The sequence below is a fragment of the Macrobrachium rosenbergii genome, chromosome 54 (genome assembly GCF_040412425.1).
Source record: "Macrobrachium rosenbergii isolate ZJJX-2024 chromosome 54, ASM4041242v1, whole genome shotgun sequence".
Lineage (NCBI taxonomy): Eukaryota > Metazoa > Arthropoda > Malacostraca > Decapoda > Palaemonidae > Macrobrachium > Macrobrachium rosenbergii.
In genome coordinates, this window is record NC_089794.1 from 16,642,603 (window position 1) to 16,667,876 (window position 25,274).

The 25,274-nt window shown below is 35.2% G+C and overlaps 1 protein-coding gene across 2 annotated transcripts in view; it reads right to left on the reverse strand.

Moving 5' to 3' along the window:
* Positions 1-25,274, reverse strand: part of LOC136834789 (whirlin-like) — an 846,147-nt gene that overhangs the window by 165,296 nt on the left and 655,577 nt on the right. For both annotated transcript variants that reach the window (XM_067097498.1, XM_067097497.1), the window contains exon 5: positions 20,092-20,256. In XM_067097498.1, the coding sequence (XP_066953599.1) occupies positions 20,092-20,256 (165 nt within the window). The remainder of the gene's footprint in view (positions 1-20,091; positions 20,257-25,274) is intronic.

Sequence of the window (25,274 nt, forward strand, 5' to 3'; positions counted from 1 at the left end):
ACTTGTACAGAAGGATATATATATATATATATATATATATATATATATATATATATATATATATATATATATATATATATATATATATAATCATGACGCTACAAATGTCGCTTAATATCAAATCCACGTTGCCTCGGGAATATCCTCGATGGGGAATTGTCACCGAAGGGGAATTTATAAGTGATAAATGGACGGGCACTGCCGAGTCTCAGTAGTAACGTCGACTGGAGTTGCTGGATGAGCATCTGTGTCGTGGGATCGAGACTCGGCAGTGTCCGTCCATTTATCACTTATAAATTCCCCTTCGGTGATAATTCCCCATCGAGGATATTCCCGAGGCAGCGTCGATTTAATATTAAGCGACATTTGTAGCTTCATGATTGTACATAAATCACGGTGTGATAAAAAATGTCATGTATATATATATATATATATATATATATATATATATATATATATATATATACTGTATATATATTATACATTACACACACGTGCGCACACATATATATATGTATATATATGTACGTATTACAGAATAACTATTAACTATAACTGCAGACACACGTGTTCGTAAGTATCATTCTCGGCTTCAGTTTGAAACTTAGCGATCTTACTAGAATCCCAGCACAAAAAACAAAACTATTAAAACAAAGCCCGACTCTTCAATAAAAGACAAACAAAACAATAAAGGAAAGAAAACCACAACAGAGAAACAAAAGCTCTTCCAAAGCTAAGTTTTAGGACAAGAACGAAGTCGCGAGTCACATCGTTCGGACGCAGTCATTTCGATTCGGTGGCATAAACGGACTCGGGAAGATCCTTTTTGTTTGGTTAGGCGATTATTGAAAGAAGTTTCTCTCTTTCTTTCTTTCTTTTCTCAAGCTGTTGTGAACTCACACTCTCTCTCTCTCTCTTTCTCTCTCCCCCAGTTATCGTTAAGTCTCTCTTTAGTATTAAGCAGTTACCCCTCTCGTCTCTCTCTCTCTCTCTGTCTATATACACACACATTATATATATATATATATATATATATATATATATATATATATATATATATATATATATTATTGTTATTAAATCTCTCTCTAATATTAATAAGTTATCAAGATCTCTCTCTCTCTCTCTCTCTCTCAATACTTTCGCATCTCCTGCAGTTTTCAAGCAGTAAGCTGATACCATCACTGTCTCTCTCTCTCTCTTTATATATATATATATATATATATATATATATATATATATATATATATATATATATATATATATATATATATATATATATATATATATATATATATATATATATATATATATATATATATATTGTGATGGGTCGTTTTACCACCACATACACTTGTATACTTATCAATATTAGTATTCACTAACCAGAATACAGAAATTCACAGTAAGTGAAATCGTATCACAAGACTATCAACCAATGTGTGCAAAACCAATTTGGGGGTGAAAATAAACACTAAGAAAAATAACTTAAATTTAATACATGAAGATATAGACAGAAATGACGCCTGAACCACTAGATACAATGATTATAATGAAAAACAATTACACTTAATATATATATAAAAAAAAAACACTTAACCAATTAATAGAAAAACAACACATTCAAACGCAATATGGAGGGGGCCCAGAAAGGAGGAGTAGTTCAAAAAGAATGAATAACCTAACCAAAATACAACACTAAAGTAATCAGAGGTGGTCCTTGTAACAAAGCCGTGATCTGGTTAAACCTAAGGATCTCCACGTCTGGAGATTGAGACAGGGTGACGTCAAATTATGGGCCCAACTACGGCGCTGGCCTATACCTCCACCAATTCACAGGCCGTGATCCAAACTGAGGCGTCTTGCTCAGCATGCAAACTAATAACAGTCCAAATACCGTACCGTTGGACAGAGAGGTCCCCTTGGCTATGGTAACTGAACCAAGGGCGTAGCAGGATAAAAAATGAATAAATCCTCAAGCTGCTGAAGGTAGTGGATCCAAAAAAAATCCTAAGTTCAGGATGCCAAAAACGTAGCAGTCAACAGCAGCGGCCAAAATCAAGTAGAAACGCCCAGGTCAAGGTTCAGAACACAAATCAACTAATTAAATAATGACAACAAGATGACAATATATATATATATATATATAACAATTATGAATATGTCCGTCTCCCTCTAGTCTATTTTCATCAGACAGTTATAAAGTCTCCTCCGCCCTCTCTCTCTCTCTCTCTCTCTCTCTCTCTCTCTCTCTCTCTCTCTCTCTCTCTCTCTCTCTCTCTCTCTCTCTCTCGTTAAAGCAAGGACCAGACATCAATGAATTTTGTTCTAATTAACCTGTCACGACCATATGGGATAGCGTTAATAACATCTGATCATCCGATGGGCGAAAAAAGAATCGCCAGAAATATACAAAAATAAATCAGGGACATGAAAGGGTGAAATTTATTTAATTAATTTTATCACGCCCACTGGTGGCCGCACACACACACACACACACACACACACACACACACACAGAGGTGGCTCATCTCGTACATAAAAGTTATTTTTTCCTTCATCTTTTCACCCGCGTCTGCGACCCATTTCAGTCGACTAACCACCATGTATAAGTCACTGCCTACGTCATTAGAAATAATAATAATAATAATAATAATAATAATAATAATAATAATAATAATAATAATAATTTCATTCGAACTAAACCGAGAATAAAATTCACTTCCTACGTCAGCAGAAATAATAATAATAATAATAATAATAATAATAATAATAATAATAATAATAATAATAACAACTGACGAGGATCACAGTTTATAAGGAGGGAGGGGCCGTCTATTGAAGGGAGAATGATTATGTGTTAGAGGAAAATAAGCAGGAAGAGAGTTCCGAAGCAACGTTGGTCAGAGGTGGCCCCAGTGGAATTGGAAGCTCATTACACCTTAAGTCCCATATCATCTAAAATTAAAACTACTATTTTAAAATACTGTATTATATTTCATAATTCATTATTATTATTATTATTATTATTATTATTATTATTATTATTATTATTATTCAAATGTTTAAACACTCCTATAGTGAATAAGTCTAAAAGGCATAGCAAGAAATGTTGATCAAAAGCCTTTATAGGGAAAAAATTAAAATCAAAACATAAACAAATATGTATAGTAATATGTTACAAAAGAATTTATTAGCCGCAAAAGTATTTATTCCCTAAAAAAAATTAAACATAAAAAGCTATGAATCTGCATGTATTTACAGATGCATGTATACATACATACACTATATACATAAACGGCAAGAGAAGAAGTCAGAAAAGGTAATTCTAATCCCAAAAGTATAGGAGAAAAGGCATTTTAAACTCTGAGAATATGAAAGAAAAAAGGACCAGAAAAGCATTTTCAAACAAGGAGGTTCGAACTTTAGGACTTAGAAAATAAAACGAAAATAATAATCCGGATCATAATAAACAAGAGCAAGTACGATATGCGCCGAAGTTTCTTCGGCGCAATCTAGTTTTCTGTACAGCGTGTAATCAAGGCCACTGAAAATAGATCTATCTTTCGGTGGTCTCGGTATAATGCTGTGAGCCGCGGCCCAAGAATCTTTAACCAAGGCCCGGGGGTGGCCTGATCTGCATCGTTGCCAGATGTACGATTATAGCTAAATTTAACCTTAAATAAAATAAAAACTACTGAGGCTAGAGGGCTGCAATATGGTATACTTGATGACTAGAGTGTGGCTGATCAAAGTATCAACTTGCAGCCCTCTAGCCTCCGGACGGAATAAGTGCAGACGGACAGACAAAGCCGGCGCAATAGTTTCCTTTTACAGAAAACTAATAAAATGCTTCATAAAACGACAGCGAAATTGTAATTAGACCGAAACTTCTTGACCGAAAACCGCCGCAAATTAAAAAATAGTCGAAAAAACTTTTAAGCCCAAGATATAAATGGAAGGAAGATGACAACCAGACGACTTTTTAACCTCAGGACTTTCTAAGAGAAAGGAAAATGATCGCGAGAGAGAGAGAGAGAGAGAGAGAGAGAGAGAGAGAGAGAGAGAGAGAGAGAGAGAGAGACCCGCGTCCTTTGGCTCCGGGCCAGATCGCATAAAACTCCTACGATCTCGCCTCTCGAAAGCCAGGCGAGCACCGGAATTTTGCAACGCCGAAAGTCGGCTCTTCTACGACACCCGGCGCCAGCTAAACGGGACCCCTCCGAAAGTTGGCACCGGATCGCTTTTGGCATCCCGCGCGCCGCCCTCCCGACGGAGGCGCTGCAGGAAGGTACTACAGTTGCCGGATTTCCTGAGCCGGCTTTTCCTCTCTGAACGGGGACTTTGGGGGACCTGCTTGATTTTTGGATAAGGGCCCATTTGGTAGATTCTGGGAGAATTTGGTCTGAGTGGCCCATTCGGGTGAATTTGGTTTAAAAAGCTGATTTGGTTGAATATGCAAATATAATTCCATATAAGGTCCTTATTGGTGAATTTGCTGTCCATTTGGTTCAGTCAGATTAAAATAACCCATTTAACTAAGTTACGTGGATGTAATCATCTTAAATTTGACAAAAGGTCTTCTTAACTGAATCTGGTAAAGGCCAGTGCCACTGCTTCCTTGCCTGAGCCGGCTTTCCGCAGAAAAAGGGGTGATTTGGCACCGCTGGGTAACTTAATCTGCCTGAATTTGGTTATAGCCCCTTGTGGTGCTTCCAGTCCTCCTCCTCCCCTCCAGGAGGTTTTGGAAGCTGCAGAAAACTTGGTGATAACTCGAGTCCTTTTAGACATGGACAGGATGTTACACACGTATTTGGATAGCCCCTCCCCCCCCGCCAAGAGGCTCTTTATGGGGAGGGGGGATAAAAAAACGAACGAGTGCCAACTTCATCTTCTGCAAAAGTTGGCTGGAATGGGAATTCTTGGGCAAAGACACAAGTCTCAGGGATAAGGATTGGTTTAATCCTAGATGATGAGGTTCCAATAAAAGAGGCCATCAGCGCGAAAAAGCAGGAGTTAAATAAGTAAATGATTTGATGTTCAAAATATTCATTGGATGGAGTCTCCACCTAGTAATGTTATTATTTACTAACATTTACTAGATTCATGAAGAAGAACCTTTGGTAGAATATAGATTCCCCATACTTAAATAGTGTATGTGTATATATATATATATATATATATATATATATATATATATATATATATATGTATATATATATATATATATATATATACATACACACACACACACACACAAGCACACCATTCCAGTTGTCTGCGACTATTTTTGGATAGAGTTGGAACTGTCATATCTCTGCCCGAGTCCAACAATAGCCAGGTACATAATTATTAGGAACATGCCTAAATCCTTCGATCTCAGCCGAGAATCGAACCTGGCCCTGTCTCAGGTGAGTCAGGTACCAAGACTACTGTACCACGACTGCAATAATCTATATATATATATATATATATATATATATATATATATATATATATATATATATATATATATATATATATATTTAAAGACTCCATGCGGCCAAAACTTCATTTCATTGTTTGTGTCAAAATCCATCACTCAGTCGATTAGGTTGAGGACCGGCTGTGATGACTGTTTTCAGCGTTAGATTATGACCAATTTTCAGCCATGCAGAGAGAGAGAGAGAGAGAGAGAGAGAGAGAGAGAGAGAGAGAGAGAGAGAGAGAGAGAGAGAGAGAGAGTAATGAATTTTCCCCCACAGGAGCACAGGAGAGGCGATCGGCTAGAGAGAGAGAGAGAGAGAGAGAGAGAGAGAGAGAGAGAGAGAGAGAGAGAGAGAGAGAGAGAGAGAGAGAGAAATTGTGCAGTGCAAAGTGTAACTTCAACAGTAAAATGTACTGCTCATAGATGACACTAAATATGTGTGTTTATATATGTGTGTGAGAGAGAGAGAGAGAGAGAGAGAGAGAGAGAGAGAGAGAGCCTCAATATGCAGATACTCCACAGACTCCTGGAACCCAGTGAAAGATTCATTTGGCACACAACTTGAAGTCTTACATTCAGGCCAAGAGAGAGAGAGAGAGAGAGAGAGAGAGAGAGAGAGAGAGAGAGAGAGAGAGAGAGAGAGAGAGAGAGAGAGAGAGAGAGAGAGAGAGAGATTTTCACTTGAGTCTCAATCTCTTTTCACTAGTCCTTCTTTTCCTTGGGATAGAATATGCTCTCTGATATTCTATGCCTCTACAAAGCCTCCTTCTACATTCTAATAATAATAATAATAATAATAATAATAATAATAATAATAATAATACTAATAATAATAATAATAATAATAACTGCAAGATCTGACATAAACTATTATTCGTCTTCGTAGCAAATGCGTGGGGTCGAATCCTGACGTGGAGAATGAGTCTCTTTTTATTAATATCTTGTTCGGATGTAAGTCTCAGGTGACAAGTGTATCTAAAAAAGTCTGAGGGAGTCTGGAAGTTAAGAAGTCGCTGTGAGCGCATGGTGTACGAAATAAGTTGTTGAGAGAGAGAGAGAGAGAGGAAAAGGATTTATGCTAGCAACAAAGCTGCTTTTTCAAATACTTGGATGGGAGAGTGAGTGACTGGTTTGCTAACAAAGTTAAACTGAAACAATGATGTGTTATAGATGGGAGAATGGCTGGTTTGATATTAAAGTTAGACTGAAACAATGATGTGTTATACAGTAGATGGGAGAATGGCTGGTTTGATATTAAAGTTAGACTGAAGCGATGATGCGCTATAGATGGGAGAGTGGCTGGTTTGACAGATAGGAGGGTGGCTGGTATGATATTAAAGTCAGACTGAAACAATGATGTGTCTGGCCAATGAAGAATTAGAGGAATTTATTTCTGGTGATAGAAATTCATTTCTCGTCATAATGTGGTTCGGATTCCACAATAAGCTGTAGGTCCCGTTGCTGGGTAACCAATTGGTTCTTAGCCACGTAAAATAAGTCTAATCCTTCGGGCCAGCCCTAGGAGAGGTGTTAATCAGCTCAGTGGTCTGGTTAAACTAAGATATACTTAACTTTTTACAGATGGGAGAGTGACTGGTTAATGAATATTAAAGTTAGACTGAAACAATGATGTGTTACAGATGGGAGAGTGACTGGTTAATGAATAATAAAGTTAGACTGAAACAATGATGTGTTATAGATGGGAGAGTGACTGGTGTTATATTAAAGTTAGACTGAAACAATGATGTGTTATACATGGGAGAGTGACTGGTTTGATATTAAAGTTAGACTGAAACAATGATGTGTTATTTCTCACTGTCTGTTCAATAGCTTTAAGGATGGAAATATGCAAGAAGTCTGAGACAGAACATTAAATGAAAAGTTAAGGGATAAAAATTGAGATGTGAATGGAGTGTGGACTTATTAATGTTTATTGACACTACAATACTGTTTGGAAACAGCGAAGAAAAGCTGAAGAAACTAGTGAGAGTTTGGAAGCGGTTACAACAAGAGAAATTTTTATAAGAATAAATGCGTGCAAGCGTAGGATTACGAGGGTAAATGGAAACCAGGAAGACAGAGAAATGGACAATAACATGGATCATGAAAGAATGGAAATGGTTGATTACTCAGGTATTGAGAAGCAAATGCAATACATGATAGTAGGATGAGAGAAGAGGCGAGTCACATTAGGTGAAGCCAAAAGGGTAACTAGGTGTGAGAAAAGACTGCATAGAGACTAGAAATTTCAATGGAAGGCAAGGTTGAATTGTATGAACTGATTAACCAACTCTCCTTTATGGAAGTGAAGTATGGGTGTTGAATGTGAATGAAATAAAAAAACCCTGAGGGTTTTTTTTATAAAAACTGTTGGTTGTAAGCAGTGTAAAGAGGGAGAAATGAGAAGTGTGGAAATATGTACAAGATGGAATAAAATGATTATCGTATCTGTGGGGGTGAATCAAATTGTCTTGCGATGGTTTGGTCATGCGGAAAGAATGGAATATAGGTTGGTGAGAAAAGTGTACAACTCGGTAAGTTTAATGAAGGAGTAGGGGAGGACAGGTACTGGATAGAAAAAGCCTTAAATTTCCAAGAGGCACAAGAGTATGTTCAAGATAAAAGAGGTGAGTGGCACAGTATGAGTAGCGAGGTGAAAGGAGGAAATTTGACGTGTTACTTATGAGTCTTCTTTGTTGGAGTATGAAGCATATAACTTTGTGGAAGTGTCCTGGGTGGGTTTTCATCCATGATTCATCGGTTAAAACTGTGAATATTATAAGAACTGATGTGCTATTTTTCTCTTTACCTCCACCAATTTAGGGAACGCAATTTAATGACGAACATGACTATATACACACATACTCCTCAATCGATTATATATACACAGATTCCTCTCTATTCAGTCAAAAAATTCGTAAGATTCAGCACAAACTACGCGACCTCCAGCCACACCATTTTTACCATTCAGATATCCTGACAATTTCAACAATTTGCAAGTCCTCTCTCTCTCTCTCTCTCTGCCTCCGCGTGAATGAAATGCACCTTCGCATGAATGCACTCCAATGCAACCCCAAGAAATGCACAGTGTGGCCTGTGTCCTCTAAGTATTTTATGGGAAAGTTCCAGCCGGTTGCAGTTAAACGTGCAAGTTGATCTCTCTCTCTGTCTCTCTCTATGTATATGTGTATGTATGTATATATATATATATATATATATATATATATATATATATATATATATATATAATATATATACATAACATATATATGTCTATTTATAATATATATATTATGTATAGATTATATATATATATATATATATATATATATATATATATATATATATATATATATATATAGAGAGAGAGAGAGAGAGAGAGAGAGAGAGAGAGAGAGAGAGAGAGAGAGATTTGTTGAGGGAGGGGGATGTAGGTACGGTTTATTTCCATTAATAATAATAATAATAATAATAATAATAATAATAATAATAATAATAATTCCAATTCTACATACTGGTTATCTACACCTAAAATTACAGATAAACGAAATCAAGACACAGCAATTATAACGAGACTTCCTTTAAAAGCATTCCAACAAAATCATCTTTCGATTTCCAGACACGAGACTACCGTAAAAGTATGAGTGCGAGCGTGCGTGCGCTCAAGCGCATAAACATGTACCCAACAAACTCAAAACACGAGCACTCAATGCTTTACCTAATCCCGGAGCTCCACTGAAAAAAACTTCAAACTTCTTCAACTGATCGATTGTTGTTTTAAACTTTCTAAAATTGATCGATAGGGCGATTCGAAACTTTCTAAATTGACAGATTTTTATCGCTGGGATTTTCCTTACGGCTTATTGTTTATAAACTTTCCTTAGGGCTTCAAGACTTTCTCAAGATTTAAAAGACAGGGAATTGTTTTTGGCAAAATATTTGAATTTGTGGGAATCCAACAATATTATTATTATTATTATTATTATTATTATTATTATTATTATTATTATTATTATTATATTGTGCTATCATCTCGTTTTTGATAATAATGTGTTCAGTTTTCAAAAATAACTAAAGTGTGAACTTTAAGGTCACTTTATAGAAAATGTAAAAAAAAAAAAAAAAATCTGCGATAATCGCCATTAAAGATTAAACTGTTCCTCCTTTCAATCTTTGTGGAAAGAAAGTAACGAAAAAAAAAATGCCCTTCAAACAACTTATTTCAATTGTTGTATGAAAATCTTAACGAAATATATTGTATACCATCAGAGAACATAAAAATTCACCTTTAAAACTATTAGCTTTAAATTTCCTTCAACCAATATGTAAATAAATTTCCACTCTTAAGTCAAACTTCATATGAAATCAGATAATGGGCAAAAATTTTCAGTCCTTTATAATAACTTTAAAAATTACTAACAAGGAAAACTTATACTCCATGCCAGAGGCACAATATATTAAAATTTTCTCCCATCACAGACAATTGACCCAAACTTCAAGAGATGTGTCACAACAGATATCAAAAGGTTTTGAAAGAAGAAAGATAAAACGGATTATAAACTTGGGGTAAAAACATTATGTCTCCATCAAATTTTATGCATGCGTTAATCTAACCTCGCTCTTTAATCCACAACGCTTGAGAGAGAGAGAGAGAGAGAGAGAGAGAGAGAGAGAGAGAGAGAGAGAGAGAGAGAATACCTATAAAGGAATACCTTCAAGTTCATTATATCTATTTAATTTTCCATAACATTTGCATCCACTAATCAAAATTCATCCACTTCTTCTTCTGGGTGTCATTTGCTGGTCAGTCTCACCCATTTCAGTTTCTGAGTAAAATTCGTTCATAAATACTCACCCAATTCTGTTTCAGGGTGACATCTGCCATCAAATTCACTCAGTCCAAACTCACTCCCAACACTGGGTGACATCTGTCAAACAAAACCAATGAAATTCACGCACTCCCAACTCGATGCAAATACTGGGTGACTTTTGATAAACAAAAACCAATCGAACTCACCCAATTCCAAAACTGAGTGACATTTATTAAAAAAAAAAAAAAAGCCAATCGAACTCTCGCACTCCCAATTGATTTCCAAACCTGGGTGACATTTTTCCATACGAAAACCAATGTAACTCTCCCACTCCAACTGATTTCCAAACCTGGGTGGCATTTGCCATACAAAAACCAATCCAACTTTCTTTCAAAAGTGGGTGACACTTTACAACAAAAACCAAACAAATTCAACCACTCCCAATACTGGGTGACACTTGTCAAACAAAAATCAATTAAATCCACCCAATCCCAATTCATTTCCAACACTGGGTGACAAATGCCAAACAAAAATCAGACTCACCTAATCCCAATTCATTTCCAATACTGGGTGACATTTGTCAAAAATCAATCTAATCCACCCAATCCAATTCATTTCCAATACTGGGTGAAATTTGCCAAACAAAAACCAATCAAATCCACCCAATCCAATTCATTTCCAATACTGGGTGAAATTTGCCAAACAAATACCAATCAGTCTCACCCACTCCCAGTCCAGGTTGGCACTCCCCTGTGAACAAAAATCCCCCTCCCCCCCCCCAGCCCCACCCCCGTCTCCTCCTATCAGCTACGACAAACAAAGCACGGTTATCACGCGTATCATCCTCTCTGATTAAACTCCATCCACCAGCACCTCATCGTAAATCGATAAATCCTAATAATAATAATCCCGGATTTATCACAGAAGATGACGGATAACCTCAAGACCCACGTTATTAGAATTTCCTCCAGAGCTTCATTACACACACGGTGGATTTCGTGAATGATTTTCGCGAGGTATTTCGTGTGGACCCCTTGCGTGATTCGTGATGGAGTGCTTACCCGGCTGGCCACAAGTATGCTAATTAACAGGTAAGGATCACGTGTCCTTCTTAGGGTCTGAAGGAGAAATACTATTATTATTATTATTATTATTATTATTATTATTATTATTATTATTATTATTATTATTATTATTATCATCACCATCGTACCCATCGGCGACACACCTATAGCAAAGATCGGTTGCATGAAATCTGATGCAAATATATAAATCTAATATAACTTTATATCATAGTACGTGAAATTTACACTTAGTCACGTAACGTGTCATCCACAGTGGACTTTGCTTCAACCCTATAAAAAAAAATCTCAGAAAATTTTATTAAAAGTTCGTCGTAATGATCATGTATCACCTAAACACCTCCTTATTTAAATTTTCTTAAGGTATAGTAGTTTGTTATGACTGTTTTAGAAACTACCTCTTTTCCATAACGCCTAAACAATATTACAGTATAATTTGCATGCACCATGTTCATGTATGGGCAAATGACGGCTGTTAATTTCATACTAATTAGTATGCAAATTAGGATTTGGCGACCTTGCTGAAAGTGAAACAAGCCTTGACACCCCGTCATCATCACCTGTTTACCAGTTATATTTTCGGTCTGTAGTTAATCTTATTTATTCTCTTATTAAACATTAACGAAATAATTACAGCAATATACAAATAACAATGACCATTTTCCCTATATCCCCTTAAAGGGAAGGAAAGTACTGAGGAATGGGGTTACTGGGAAAATGCCCTTCCCCATCCTGGTCAGCCCAACAAAGCCATCTAACTACCAGGTAACTAATTCACAGCTCCAGTGTGACTGATTAGTGCGGTGGAATGAAGGCGTATCAATGCTCCAAGGGTGCATCCACACTACAGTTAAATATGTCACAAACACAGTCGGAAACGTATCGCATACGTGTCACAAACAAGTTGAAAACAAGTTAACGACCAAAAGTAAAGCATGACTCGTCTAAAAATGCTTGATAATCGTATGAAGCATTGGTTCGGATCTCCAATAAATCGCTGACTCGTATTTAACCTGTTAGTGTTGTGTGAGCGATAAGCTGACAAAATGTTGCGTTTATGGCATGTTTTAATGTCGTGTGGACGCACACCAACGCGAAGTGTTCAAAATAGGTTTCAACTTCTGTATACTAAATACCCTCAAGAGTCAAAAACGTTGCTTGTCACTATGTTTAAAGACATCTTTCATCATTTGTATTTGTATTATTACAATGACAATTAGGCCTCAACTGCATCTGTTCTGGCAAACTCAAAGTACCGTTTAACACAGACTTTACATTAACAGTATTATTATTCACAAGATATACCCTATTTGTTTGGAGCAAGCGTTACAGGGGTCACTGACTTGAAATTCAAGGTTCCAAAGAATACGGCGTTCATCTGACAGAAATTACACATGATAATAGGAAATTCAGAAAGAAGAGAAAAGCATAATCACAAGGTGAATTGCTTGCGGGTAGTAATGCACTGCACATTCGCTTGAACTTCTGACGTTGTAAGGGTAATTAAATGTATGTAATCATCACAGCATATGACTTCATTGTAATTAATATTATTTTTATTTTTTAGAGATAATGACAAGGCAAGAGGTGACTTCAGGAATAATAGGGGTCTGGAGGAGACAACGAGCAAATGATTTATAGCAAACTGGAGGAGACGGAATGCCCTAACCTCCAAAACTGCCATTTCACCCTTATTTTAAAATGACTAAAGGTTCCGATAAAAATTCAAAAGAACAACCAACCTATGTTCTGCGAATGTTTCCATTCTGAAATGTGCATTTTATAATAACAGTAATATATCATCTCTAAATAACATTTAGAATGTACTATATATTATTTAGGGTCTAGCAAATATTACTTAGGATCTAATATATATAAAATAACTCCCCGGCTGTCGGGTCATCTGAAAAAGTTACAGACAAAAAGAGTTTTTGGTTCGTCTCTCGAGTCATGAAACCTTTTCAGAAAGCATTCTTAGATCGTCTATAAAAAAAAAAAACAGACGACCTTAGAAGAAGAATTTTTTTTTTTTCCCCTTTTTGAAGTTATCTGTCCGAACTTGGCTCCTTATCAAATTCCTAAAGCCCAACAGAGTCTCGAGTTTTCCCTTGACAAAGTTGAAAGACAAGATAAATATTTGCTTGTCTTGTTGACTTCCCTATCCCGTTTCACAAACCTTAAAACCTAGGTTACTGATATTCATTGCTGAAGTTCGATTTTGGATAAATTTTCGCCTTGGCACTGTTTATAACGATTTTTATGTCGTTAATGTATATATACATCTGAATTTCTAAAAATCTTTCTGCTTATGATGTTGCTGGCATTCTGCTTTGGGCAAGGACGCCTTCGTATCAAATTCATTCAGAATCAGTTCCAGGTTATTTGTTAACAAAAAAACGAATTGACTATTTGCAGACGATAATAGATTTATTGAGTGAAGAAATTCGAAAACTTCCTGTCAATACAGGTGGCAAAAGGAGCGAGTGATAACTTTACTGCATGTTTTGAGTTTTATACGCGCACACACACCATATATATGTATACATAAATCTATATATATATATACACATACATACATATATATTATATATATATAATACATAATACACACACACACACACATATATATATATATATATATATATATATATATATATACTGTATATATATAAGACAATTTCAAGAGGACTCTACAGGTAGCAGTGATAAAGAGAGCAGTTATGGAGGGGGCGAATGGATCGTAGTACTGATATATGAGACTGTCTCGAGAAAGCGTCAGAAAATGACACTTGTTGAGACTTCAATTGAAAATTGTTCAGCATGAACTCCAACCACACTTTGTGTGCGTTCTTGAAACTTGATGATAATGATACAGATGCTAATATTGCCCCCAGAAGTAATGACATAAAACAATCAAATGGCAATGACAATAATGCCATCAATAATAAATGTGACAAGAAGAATGTCAAATAATATTAGCATAATAAATGTCTCATGAAATAAAAATAATGATAATAATACTACTGAAAATAATAATAATACTAATAATGATAATAATAATGATAACAAAGTTAGTGAATATAATAATAATGTCAACAGCAACAATAACAATAATAATGAAAAGGTCTATAGCAACTATTTTAACAGCAATATATATACAATAATAATAATAATACTAATAATGATAATACTAATAACAATATAATAATAATAATAATAATAATAATAATAATAATAATAATAATAATAATAATGTAAACAGTAATAATAATAATAATAATAATAATAATAATAATAATGTAAACAGTAATAATAATAATAATAATAATAATAATAATAATAACAATAATAATAATAATAATGTCAACAGCAATAATAATAATATATAAAATACTAACAACAATAACACTAACAACAGCACATCCCAAACCAACCCTTCACTGGCCTGCCCCAACAAAGAAAACAGTCCAAAACGGACACGGCTGCTTAAGAGAGAGAGAAAGAGAGCGCGCAAGCACGCGCCTGCATGCATGCAGGAAGTGTCGAGCACCTCCTCAGAGCCGCCTGGGACAAGCAAGAAGCGACAGAGACACTTAATGCGCCATTGATTTTCAAAGAACGACGTAAAGGAGATGGGCCGTTACAGAGATTGCATGGTGCATGGAATTCAATACGTATTTATATCGGAGTGTGGTACATTTCAGAGAGAGAGAGAGAGAGAGAGAGAGAGAGAGAGAGAGAGAGAGAGAGAGAGAGAGACTTACAATGATACCATTTAGTACTAATGAGAAAGTGACGATTTCATCCTACATATATATATATATGTGTGTGTGTGTGTATCTATATGTATATATAAATATATAATATACATCATACATACATACATACATATTTACTAACACGACCTCATTGAAACTGGATAGTATCTAGCATAGTTATTTATTCCAAAAAATTACAAGCTTTCCAGGACAACAGAAAAGAAATGTATAAACTCAAGAAACCACATGGAAAATGAACACCTGGAAGGAGTGGCCAGCAGAGAAAGGCCAAGGTCACGAGTGCGGGGCCACACAGGAGAAGAAAGGTCATAACAGAAACAAGGACTTGAATCCACTCACCTAAACAGATATAAATACAGCTGGACGACGTGTCCGGTCATTCTACGGATACTTGACAATGAGGACTGTTAGTCCTGGAAAGCTTGTAATCTTTTTGAATAAATAACTCTGCCATCCAGTTTCAATGAGGCCCTGTTAGTAACTGTATTAATGCACAGAACAACTGTGAAGTGATAAAATTAATATACAGTATATACATACATGCATACATACATACATATATATATATATATATATATATATATATATATATGAGATATATATATATATATATATATATATATATATATATATATATATATATATATATATATATATATATATATATATTCAATGCTATGCTATGCTATGCTATATATATATATATATATATATATATATATATATATATATATATCTAAAAGGCTTATATGTCACAAGTATCTTATGAATTACAATACACAGTAGATGTTTAATTCACAAGTGTGGCGGAAAAACTTTCCGAAAACCCTTGAGAGGATGTTTAGCTGTTATCTGGCGCGTTTCCTAATTAAGTAAAATTGTTACGTCAGGTATTCTCAAGACGTGGGAACTTGCCACATGACTTCGTGAGCGCCTTCGCCGGAAATGTCCAGGTTCCGGTGTAAACGTGTGTATGTGCGTTTCTTTTGGGCGGAGTCCCAGGGTGTGAAGGAACTAGTTACGGAAAAAATGATCATTCGAAGACCAATGCTGAATATTACTAAAAGTCTTTCAGTAAAGACTCTGTGGTTCGAGATCTATCGATTAAGACTGTGAACATTGCTGTTTGGAGGTAGGAACCCCGTTTAATTTCCCAAACGGTAGATTGCTTTTTTCATTTATAAATTGTCTTTTATGTCAAGTATTTATTGTATTGTGTGTACTTTATAAGTAACATGGGAGGAATTCCCATATCTTTATTGTTATGCATTTTGGTTAATAAGGGATTTATTTGACTTCTTCAGATGTTTCGCTGAGAAAGAGGTTGAAGACGTACTCATTAGGAATCTACTGGACTTTGACTTATTTTGACCTATCGTGAGTTACAGCATAAAGTCAATAATTAGTTAAATATGATAGACTGTACTATGATTGATATTTTGGAGAACTTTAGCATTCCATTTTATTTCATCTCTTAATTCTTGCAATCTAGTTACGTTTGATTTTGTCAAATAAATTATGTTGGGTAAAGCTTGTTTCGCTGTAGACCTGAGAGTGAGAGCCAGGGTGAGTGGGTACAGATATGCACTATATATATATATATATATATATATATATATATATATATATATATATATATATATATATATATATATATATATATATATATATATAGAGAGAGAGAGAGGAACAATGACAGTGTTTCGTACTATCACAAGGCTCATCAGCAGCGCGTCTAACCCCTGAACACTAAGGCACTTCCATTCCTTGCTGAGGATGATTACAGTGGTCTTATGCCAGCATGGAATCTTGCTCCTGTAGCAGCTCGTAATCCTTCCTCCCAACACTTTCGAATAGTCAAGTTCACCATTTTTTCATCTATGTTTTAATTTCTTTCCATGTTTATCCATATCATAGAAATATTTTTTATATAAAAAATAACAACACAAAAATAACATCAATACCAACAATAACATAAAACAATTTCCATTTGTTTTCATATAATAGTAATATTAATAACATAAATAACAATAATAACATCAATAGCAACAATAACAACACAATTTCCATTTGTTTTCATATAATAATATTAATATAAATAACAATAATAACACAAAGTAACGACAATAACATAACAAAATTCCACAGTTCTCTCCCATCGCAAGAGCATCCTCACGAGAGATGTAATTTTGACGTCATTTCCCCCCCGTAGGAGGCTTAGCAGGAAATCCTACGGAATCCTAGGACATCGTTACCACGCCCAAGAAAGGCGGTAAATGGCAACTACGCCGGGTCTGCTATTGCCATCGGGGCCGTTCTTGATTACCTCGTCCAAATAAACTCATTCCGGGCAAGACGTAGGCCGGAGAATGCCTCATTTTAATATAAAATACTTTTTTTTTTTTGTTAATGGAAACTTATGTTATTTATATGCATTTATTTTCGAGAGGGATGAAGCTGCAACCCCTTCTAACATTCACTGTTGCTTTTTTTATTATAAAGATAAAAACGATTTTCTGAAGGAAAATTATTTCTATGAAAGATCAATGAATTTTCAAGAGAAAAATTCTGGTAAGGTACATTCAATAAACTGTATATGTATACATATACACAAATATAAATATAATATATATATATATATATATATATATATATATAAATATATATATATACTGTGTATATATATATATATATATATATATATATATATATATATATATATATATATATATACGTGTATATATACAATATATATATACTGTATATATAATACAGAGTATTGTACATTATATAATATATATATATTAATATACATACATATATATATATATATATATATATATATATATATATATATATATATATATATATATAATATATATATATATATCACATACACATGTAGATACGAAAAACCAAAAATTAATGCAATTTCTTCTACAGAATCACACATCTACTTATATGATGACAGATTTAATATGGAAGAAATAAATGTATGCAAATGATACCAAAAATGGTCAGAAAATAGGCCTTAGAGGTTAGGCATCGAAACTTTTTTAGGCCTACCACGAGCCAAGCTCCTTTTTGTGCCTAGCGTGAATTACTTCACTATACTTAAGGTTATAAAAAAATATCCATGGAGGATATAGGCCTCCGGGCCACACAGTCATCATTTATTTGTAGGCCTAACGAAGTGGCACCACTACGCCAATGAAATATGGAATGTGACTGACATCGCTGTATACTCTTAACCCTTAGTGCGAAAATAGGCCTAGCTTCTCAATATCAATTTACAGTCATCTATCTAGATAATTGAATTTATAGCGCAGGATTTAATTGCATAATAAAAACATCCATCCATTTATTCATAGGCCTAGTTCGTAAAATCCTCATTGGCCTATAAAACAGCTCTGGGTACTTATGCACGCTTCAATACACTAAACACTATATAGGCCTAAGGGTCACATGATTTACTTCTAGGCCTACTGCAATAAAACCGAGTCCTTACGTCTAAAAAAAAAGGGATATATCAGCCGATGAGGACAGACAGTCCTTGAAAGCTTGTAACGTTTTTTTGAATGAAAATCTGTCAGATATCATCCTGTTCAAATGAGGTCCTGTTATCAATCGTATTAAGGTACAGAACAATTGTGCAAGAAATCTAGTTTATATATATATATATATATATATATATATATATATATATATATATATATATATATATGGGTCACATATATATATATATATATCTAGTTTATATATATATATATATATATATATATATATATATATATATATATATATATATATATATATATATATATATATGGGTCACATGATTTACTTCTAGGCCTACTGCAATAAAACCGAGTCCTTACGTCTAAAAAAAAGGGAGGTATTTGCACACTATTTTAGCATAACCTTAAAAATTAATAAAAAAAAAATAGATATTCCTTTTTGTTAGTAGGCCTATCGACCAGAACAAATTTATGCCCTAAGGCTAACACAATAACCTCTTAGTACATTTGAATCTCTATAATTACATAATACATAATTCTCCTATTTTCTCATGACCTACAGGTCAAGCACCAATAATTCCCGTCAGCTTAGGTCTATGTGATACATATTACGGTTACTTCCCCTTTCTCTGTACGTTAAGATAAATACTTTATAAAAATTAATTCGTGAGAAATCATTTATAACTAAGCGTACATTAATCACGCCCTATTTCATCGTATGTCACGGAATTGTACTTATCAAGAAATAGCCTTACAAGAAACAGGCCTATACAGGTGACATACCTACTGGGCCCAATTTATAAATCTCTTTAGGCTAATCAAGTATATACAGGAGCTTTAAAAAGTATACACATAAAAATAAACCTAAGGCCTATCGTTTAACTATTTTTCTATGGATGGCTTCATAGCCCTTTTCAGCCTATAAAAATGCATCCTACTTACAAAGTAAGCCAAATAAAAGTCACGAGAATTTATTCCTAAGCTTATCACAAGACCCTTAGTTACGAAATTCTCTAATTCCATTACAACCAAGATTTCTTATCAAGAAATAACCTTTTTACCAATAGCCTTATAAATGTTAACACCAATTTTCAGTAGGCCAAACCTAATGCCATTTTATAAATATAATTAAGCCACTGACTTGAAAAAATGCATAAAACATCATCTCTACACCTTTGGATATAACAAATTTATTAGTTATCAAGATATATCCTTGTAAAAATAGGCCTATAAGAGAAGAACCAGCTTTATGGTAATTAACAACAGGAAACAACATCAAGTTCAAAGACCGAAAAAAAACATTCTTATAAAAAAATAGGTCTATATCTCACAAAAAACATTTTCTACTTTCAGCCCATAACATACAAAGCAATCTCCCATAGGCCTAAGAAAAAATCCCACTCCATAAGCAATAGAATGCGAAATGGTACTCACCCTCTGAACTTGATGATGGTGCAGCCGCGGGTTGTATTCGGGAGGGGGGCTGGTAGGCCTACCGTCAGGCGTCACCCAGCTGTAGGTCTGAGCTACCACAACGGAAGTCGGAAGCTGGCTGGTTGTAGCCACGGTCAGTGTCACCTCTTCAGATGATTTCAGTAACTGCAGAGGAGTGAGAACAAAATTAATAATATATAATAATGCAGAGATTACGTATGTATGTATGTATGTATGTATGTATATAATATATATATATATATATATATATATATATATATATATATATATATATATATATATATATATATATATATATATATATACATATATACAGTAATAACAGGGCCTCTTTTAAACAGGAGGGTATCAGCCGATGAGGATAGACAGTCCTTGAAAGCTTGTAACATTTTTTTGAATCAAAATCTGTCAGATATCATCCTGTTCAAATGAGGTCCTGTTATCAATCGTATTAATATACAGAACAATTGTGCAAGAAATCTAGTTTATATATACATACATACATACATACATACATACATATATATATATATATATATATATATATATATATATATATATATATATATATATATATATATATATATATATATATATATATATATTCTGAAGACATGCAATATAAAGCACCATACAAACACACTATATATATATATATATATATATATATATATATATATATATATATATATATCTATATAGTATACTTTAAATGTGAGTACATTACACAAAGCACATATGAATACCTATTGTAATAATAATAATAATAATAATAATAATAATAATAATAATAATAATAAATGCAAAAGTAACAAAAATGTTAACAACAAGAGCAACAGCAAAAACAGTACAAAACACAAAACAAACAAATAACTCTTCCTCTAACACCAAAGTTCGGAAACACCTTCAGCCATCGAGAACTTGGGGACGAAATATAGATCCCTGTCTTGGATGACCTAAGTTCAGAGATGCCTCTAATATTCACAAGCACACACACACACAGAGAGAGAGAGAGAGAAAGAGAGAGAGAGAGAGAGAGAGAGAGAGAGAGAGAGAGAGAGAGAGAGAGAGAGAGAGAGAGAGACCCTCCCCGCGTTGAGTTAGACATCATTTGCTGCAGTTATAGAAAGCAATGATGTCAGATCTGCTGTTATTGAGAGCAATGATCAGATCAGACTTCAGAATTGAATACTGAGCGCCAAATCGAGTTGGACTGAGCCCTATATTAGGGGCACTGAGATGACCTATGGAATTGGATTTTGGCACTCCAGCCCCCTCTCAGCAAATCTAGGATTTTTTTTCTATGTGCCATCTCCATTCATGGTAGTTGAGATAAAGGGTATGTTCCGCAAGATTTCAAGTTTTATTGCAGTTTTATTAAAGTACCCAAAATTACTTATCAGGCACTCACGCCGATCATTGGCCACAGTTCGGTGTGTGTGTGTGTGTGTGTTGCACGCAAGAGGGGGAACTTTAATGGTGAACAGTGGCCTTTAACTGGGCCATAACGTACTCATGGTATTCTTTCTATCTAGAGATTGTTCTTAATTTGAGCAGTTCGCCATAGATGTTGACAATCTGGTATTTTTAATATTTTTTTTAATATGTGCCCTCTCGATTCATGGTAGTTGAGATAAAGGGTATATACCCTGCAAGGTTTTAAATTTTATTGGTAAGTTCTGTTAAATTACCAAAATCTACTTATCAAGTCCTCACGCCGATCATTTGGCCATAGTGTGCGTGTGTGTGTGTGTGTTTGTGCGCGTGCGCGAAGGGAAACTTTACTGGTGAAGAGTGGCCTTTAACTGGCCCATAACATACTCATGGTATTATCTCTATTTAGAGAATATTCTCTGATTACTCAAATTTGAGTAGACCATGTTAGTCTGACATAGATATTGACAACTTGGTATTTTATTCAAGCGTTTTCTCATGATGGCGTTGCCGTCTGGGTCAACCAGTGCTAGAAATTTCACGATTTCTTACCAAATCGTTTGCTCGAATTTATTCAACACTGAATATTGCCTTGTTATTCTGTGCCCAAGGTGGACCACGGCATTTATCTCATTTTAAAACCCGTTCACAGTTCTCTAGTGAGTCTGGTATGTCCAAATAGAGAAGACCAAGACCTGCTCCCTGCGGGACACCTGTCATCTGACCTAAGAAATGGCATAAACCAAGGCCAAGAGAGACAATGTCTACCCAACTGGGTGGAGTCGAACTCCCACCTAGGGTAACTACGTAGACGATGACGTATCTTAGAGGTACCTGCTCATTACGGCAATTCACCTGCTGACGCAATAAGGAGGTAGACTAAGCTCCGCCTACTCTGGGGGATTTAAGGGGAAGTGAGCAGACCTCTTTCTCTTGGCCTTGGCATAAACATCAATAATTATCACAACTACAGTAATCCAAGTCTTCCATCCAACTGTACATGACTTAATAAATGCCACTCGGCTTTTAAATACAATGTAATATTGTCAGTGATGTTAGTAAGTTTGGAACTAAATACACTCATTAAAACACGACCAAATAAAGGCGAATACGATATGACAACAAAATCTGTGTGATAGCGATCGTTCGACACAAGCTATCCATGCAGAAAGAACTGACTATCAACTACTTTCCTTATCATTGTCTCAAAGACTCCAGCCCCCGTAGGGGAGTAGCGCCGTCAGTGCACCTCATGCGATACACTGTAGGCATTACTTAAGGTTCTTTGTAGCGTGCCTTCAGCCCCTGGCTGCAACCCCTTTCATTCCTTTTACTCTACCTCCTTTCATATTCTCTTTCTTCCATCTTACTTTCCACCCTCTCCTGACAACTGATTCATGGTGCAACTGCGAGGTTTTCCTCCTGTTGCACCTTCCAAACCTTTTACTGTCAATTTTCGTTTCAGCGCTGGATGACCTCATAGGTCCCAGTGCTTGGCCCTTGGCCTAAATTCTATATTCAATTCAAAGACTCCAGTTGAAAGTGGGGCTGTTCGTGATATAGGTCGGTATAATATCGGGAGAAAGCTCTCTCTCCCTGCTGGTCTTGAGTGATTGCCTGGTGATAGCGTGTTTGAAGATTTTCGTAATGTCATTATTCGTTAACGATATCTCGCCATAGGAAACAGATGGGTTTTTTCGGTTATTACTCCCATGGTTTCAGTAACATTGCAGGGAATTGATCTAATTCAGCTGCTGAGTTAATTTTGAAACCCGAATTTCCATTCTATGTGCGTATGTATGTATGTGTGTGTGTATATATATATATATATATATATATATATATATATATATATATATATATATATATATATATACAAAAAATGTACTGGTATATATATATATATATATATATATATATATATATATATATATATATATATATATATATATATATATATATATACATACACACATAGAAAGGAAGTTCGGGCTCTCAAAATTAACTAAGCAGCTGAATTAGATGAGTTCCCTGCAATGTTATTGAAACCATAGGAGTATTAACCGAAGAGACCCATCTGTTTCCTATGGCGAGATATCCGTAACGAATAATTACAGTACGAAAATCATGTGCCAAACAGCATCCTCTAGGTGATGGTGGTCACCTATCCAAATACTGACCAATCTAATATCAAGTGGAAAATATGATATATACAGATCAATAATACTTATCAGACCCCACGTCAACAACAAACAGAACTAGAAACACATATTTAAATGCTCATAAACTTCCACACAAAAAGTCTCCAGTAAACAAACATGCGCACACACAAACAAACACACACACACACACACACACGCAACTTCCAAACCCACTCGCAAATACCTAGGATGACACAAAGGTCCCCTTAACCCACATAACTTGTTTACCAAAACCGCAAACTATTTCTCTTTTTTGAATCGATTTCATCTCGTGCGAGATAATTATCCAATCGGCCTTTGACATTTGCAAGACAAAAACACCACAAAGGGAACGTATGAAGCGACAAGTGTCTTTTATAGTTTGGGAGCCCAGAATAGAAACGGGGTCTCTACGTGGTCACCTACCTCCCTCACCCCCTCCCCCCTCCAAAGGGAGAGAGTTTTGAGGTGTGTGTATGTGGGTCCGGTGGTGAAGTATTTGGAGCGTCAAAACACAGTGACCCACAAAGCGGACTAAAAAAGGACCCCAGGTCTTATTCATTTCGAATTTTTCCTCTCCGCGAAGGGGTTGTTTCTAAGTAAGGTTCGAAAATACCCGAAAAAAAATATCTCTGATAATAACAGTCTCTGAGACATACAAGAAATTCCAGACGATAAATAAAAACCAGCAATGCACCTTTTGGTCTTTTGACTAAAAGCAAGTAAAAAATGCGCCGAAGTTTCTTCGGGGCAATCGAGTTTTCTGTACAGCCACGGCCCATGAAACTTTCAGTCACGGCCCGGTGTTGTTGGCACTTATAGCGGTGCCAGATGCACGATCATGGTTAACTCTAACCTTAAAATAAAAACTACTGAAACTAGAGGGTTGCAATTTGGATTTGCAGCCCTCTAGCGTTAGTAATTTTTAAGATCTGGGGGCGGACAGAAAAAAAGTGCGGACGGACAGACAAAGCCAGAACAATAGTTTTCTTTGACAGAAAACTAAAAACCTTGCGACATAGTTTTTCATCCCTTTCTGATAATGGTCTTTCATCTCTCTCCTGACACCTGGGAACAACTTGACACGTAATCTGACCCGGTATGTTGGAAAGGATGTTCCAGTTTTTACTGAATAAACAAACACACATACATGATATTCTATGGTGCATCACTATAATGTGACCAGAAATAACAAGTATAAAGCCACACTAATGTATATGAGAGATTGTATTTCCAAAATACAAAAAAAGGGTTTTTTGTATTTTGGAAATACAACCGCTCATATACATTATTGCGGCTTTTCATTTATTAATATACATGATATTATAGACAACACACACGAACGAACGCATACAGTTATATGCTAGAAGTTAATGCTGATAGTGAATCGTGCATATTCACTACAGTGTCTTGTACGGATATTTGTTTACACGAAGGACTTCTCGCATATTCTTACACTACCAGTCTGCTTGTTCCGTTTAAATTTAGGCGAATACAGCATAACTGGGCAATGTTAGAGGCTATGGCAGTGCCCAGGGTTTGAGAACA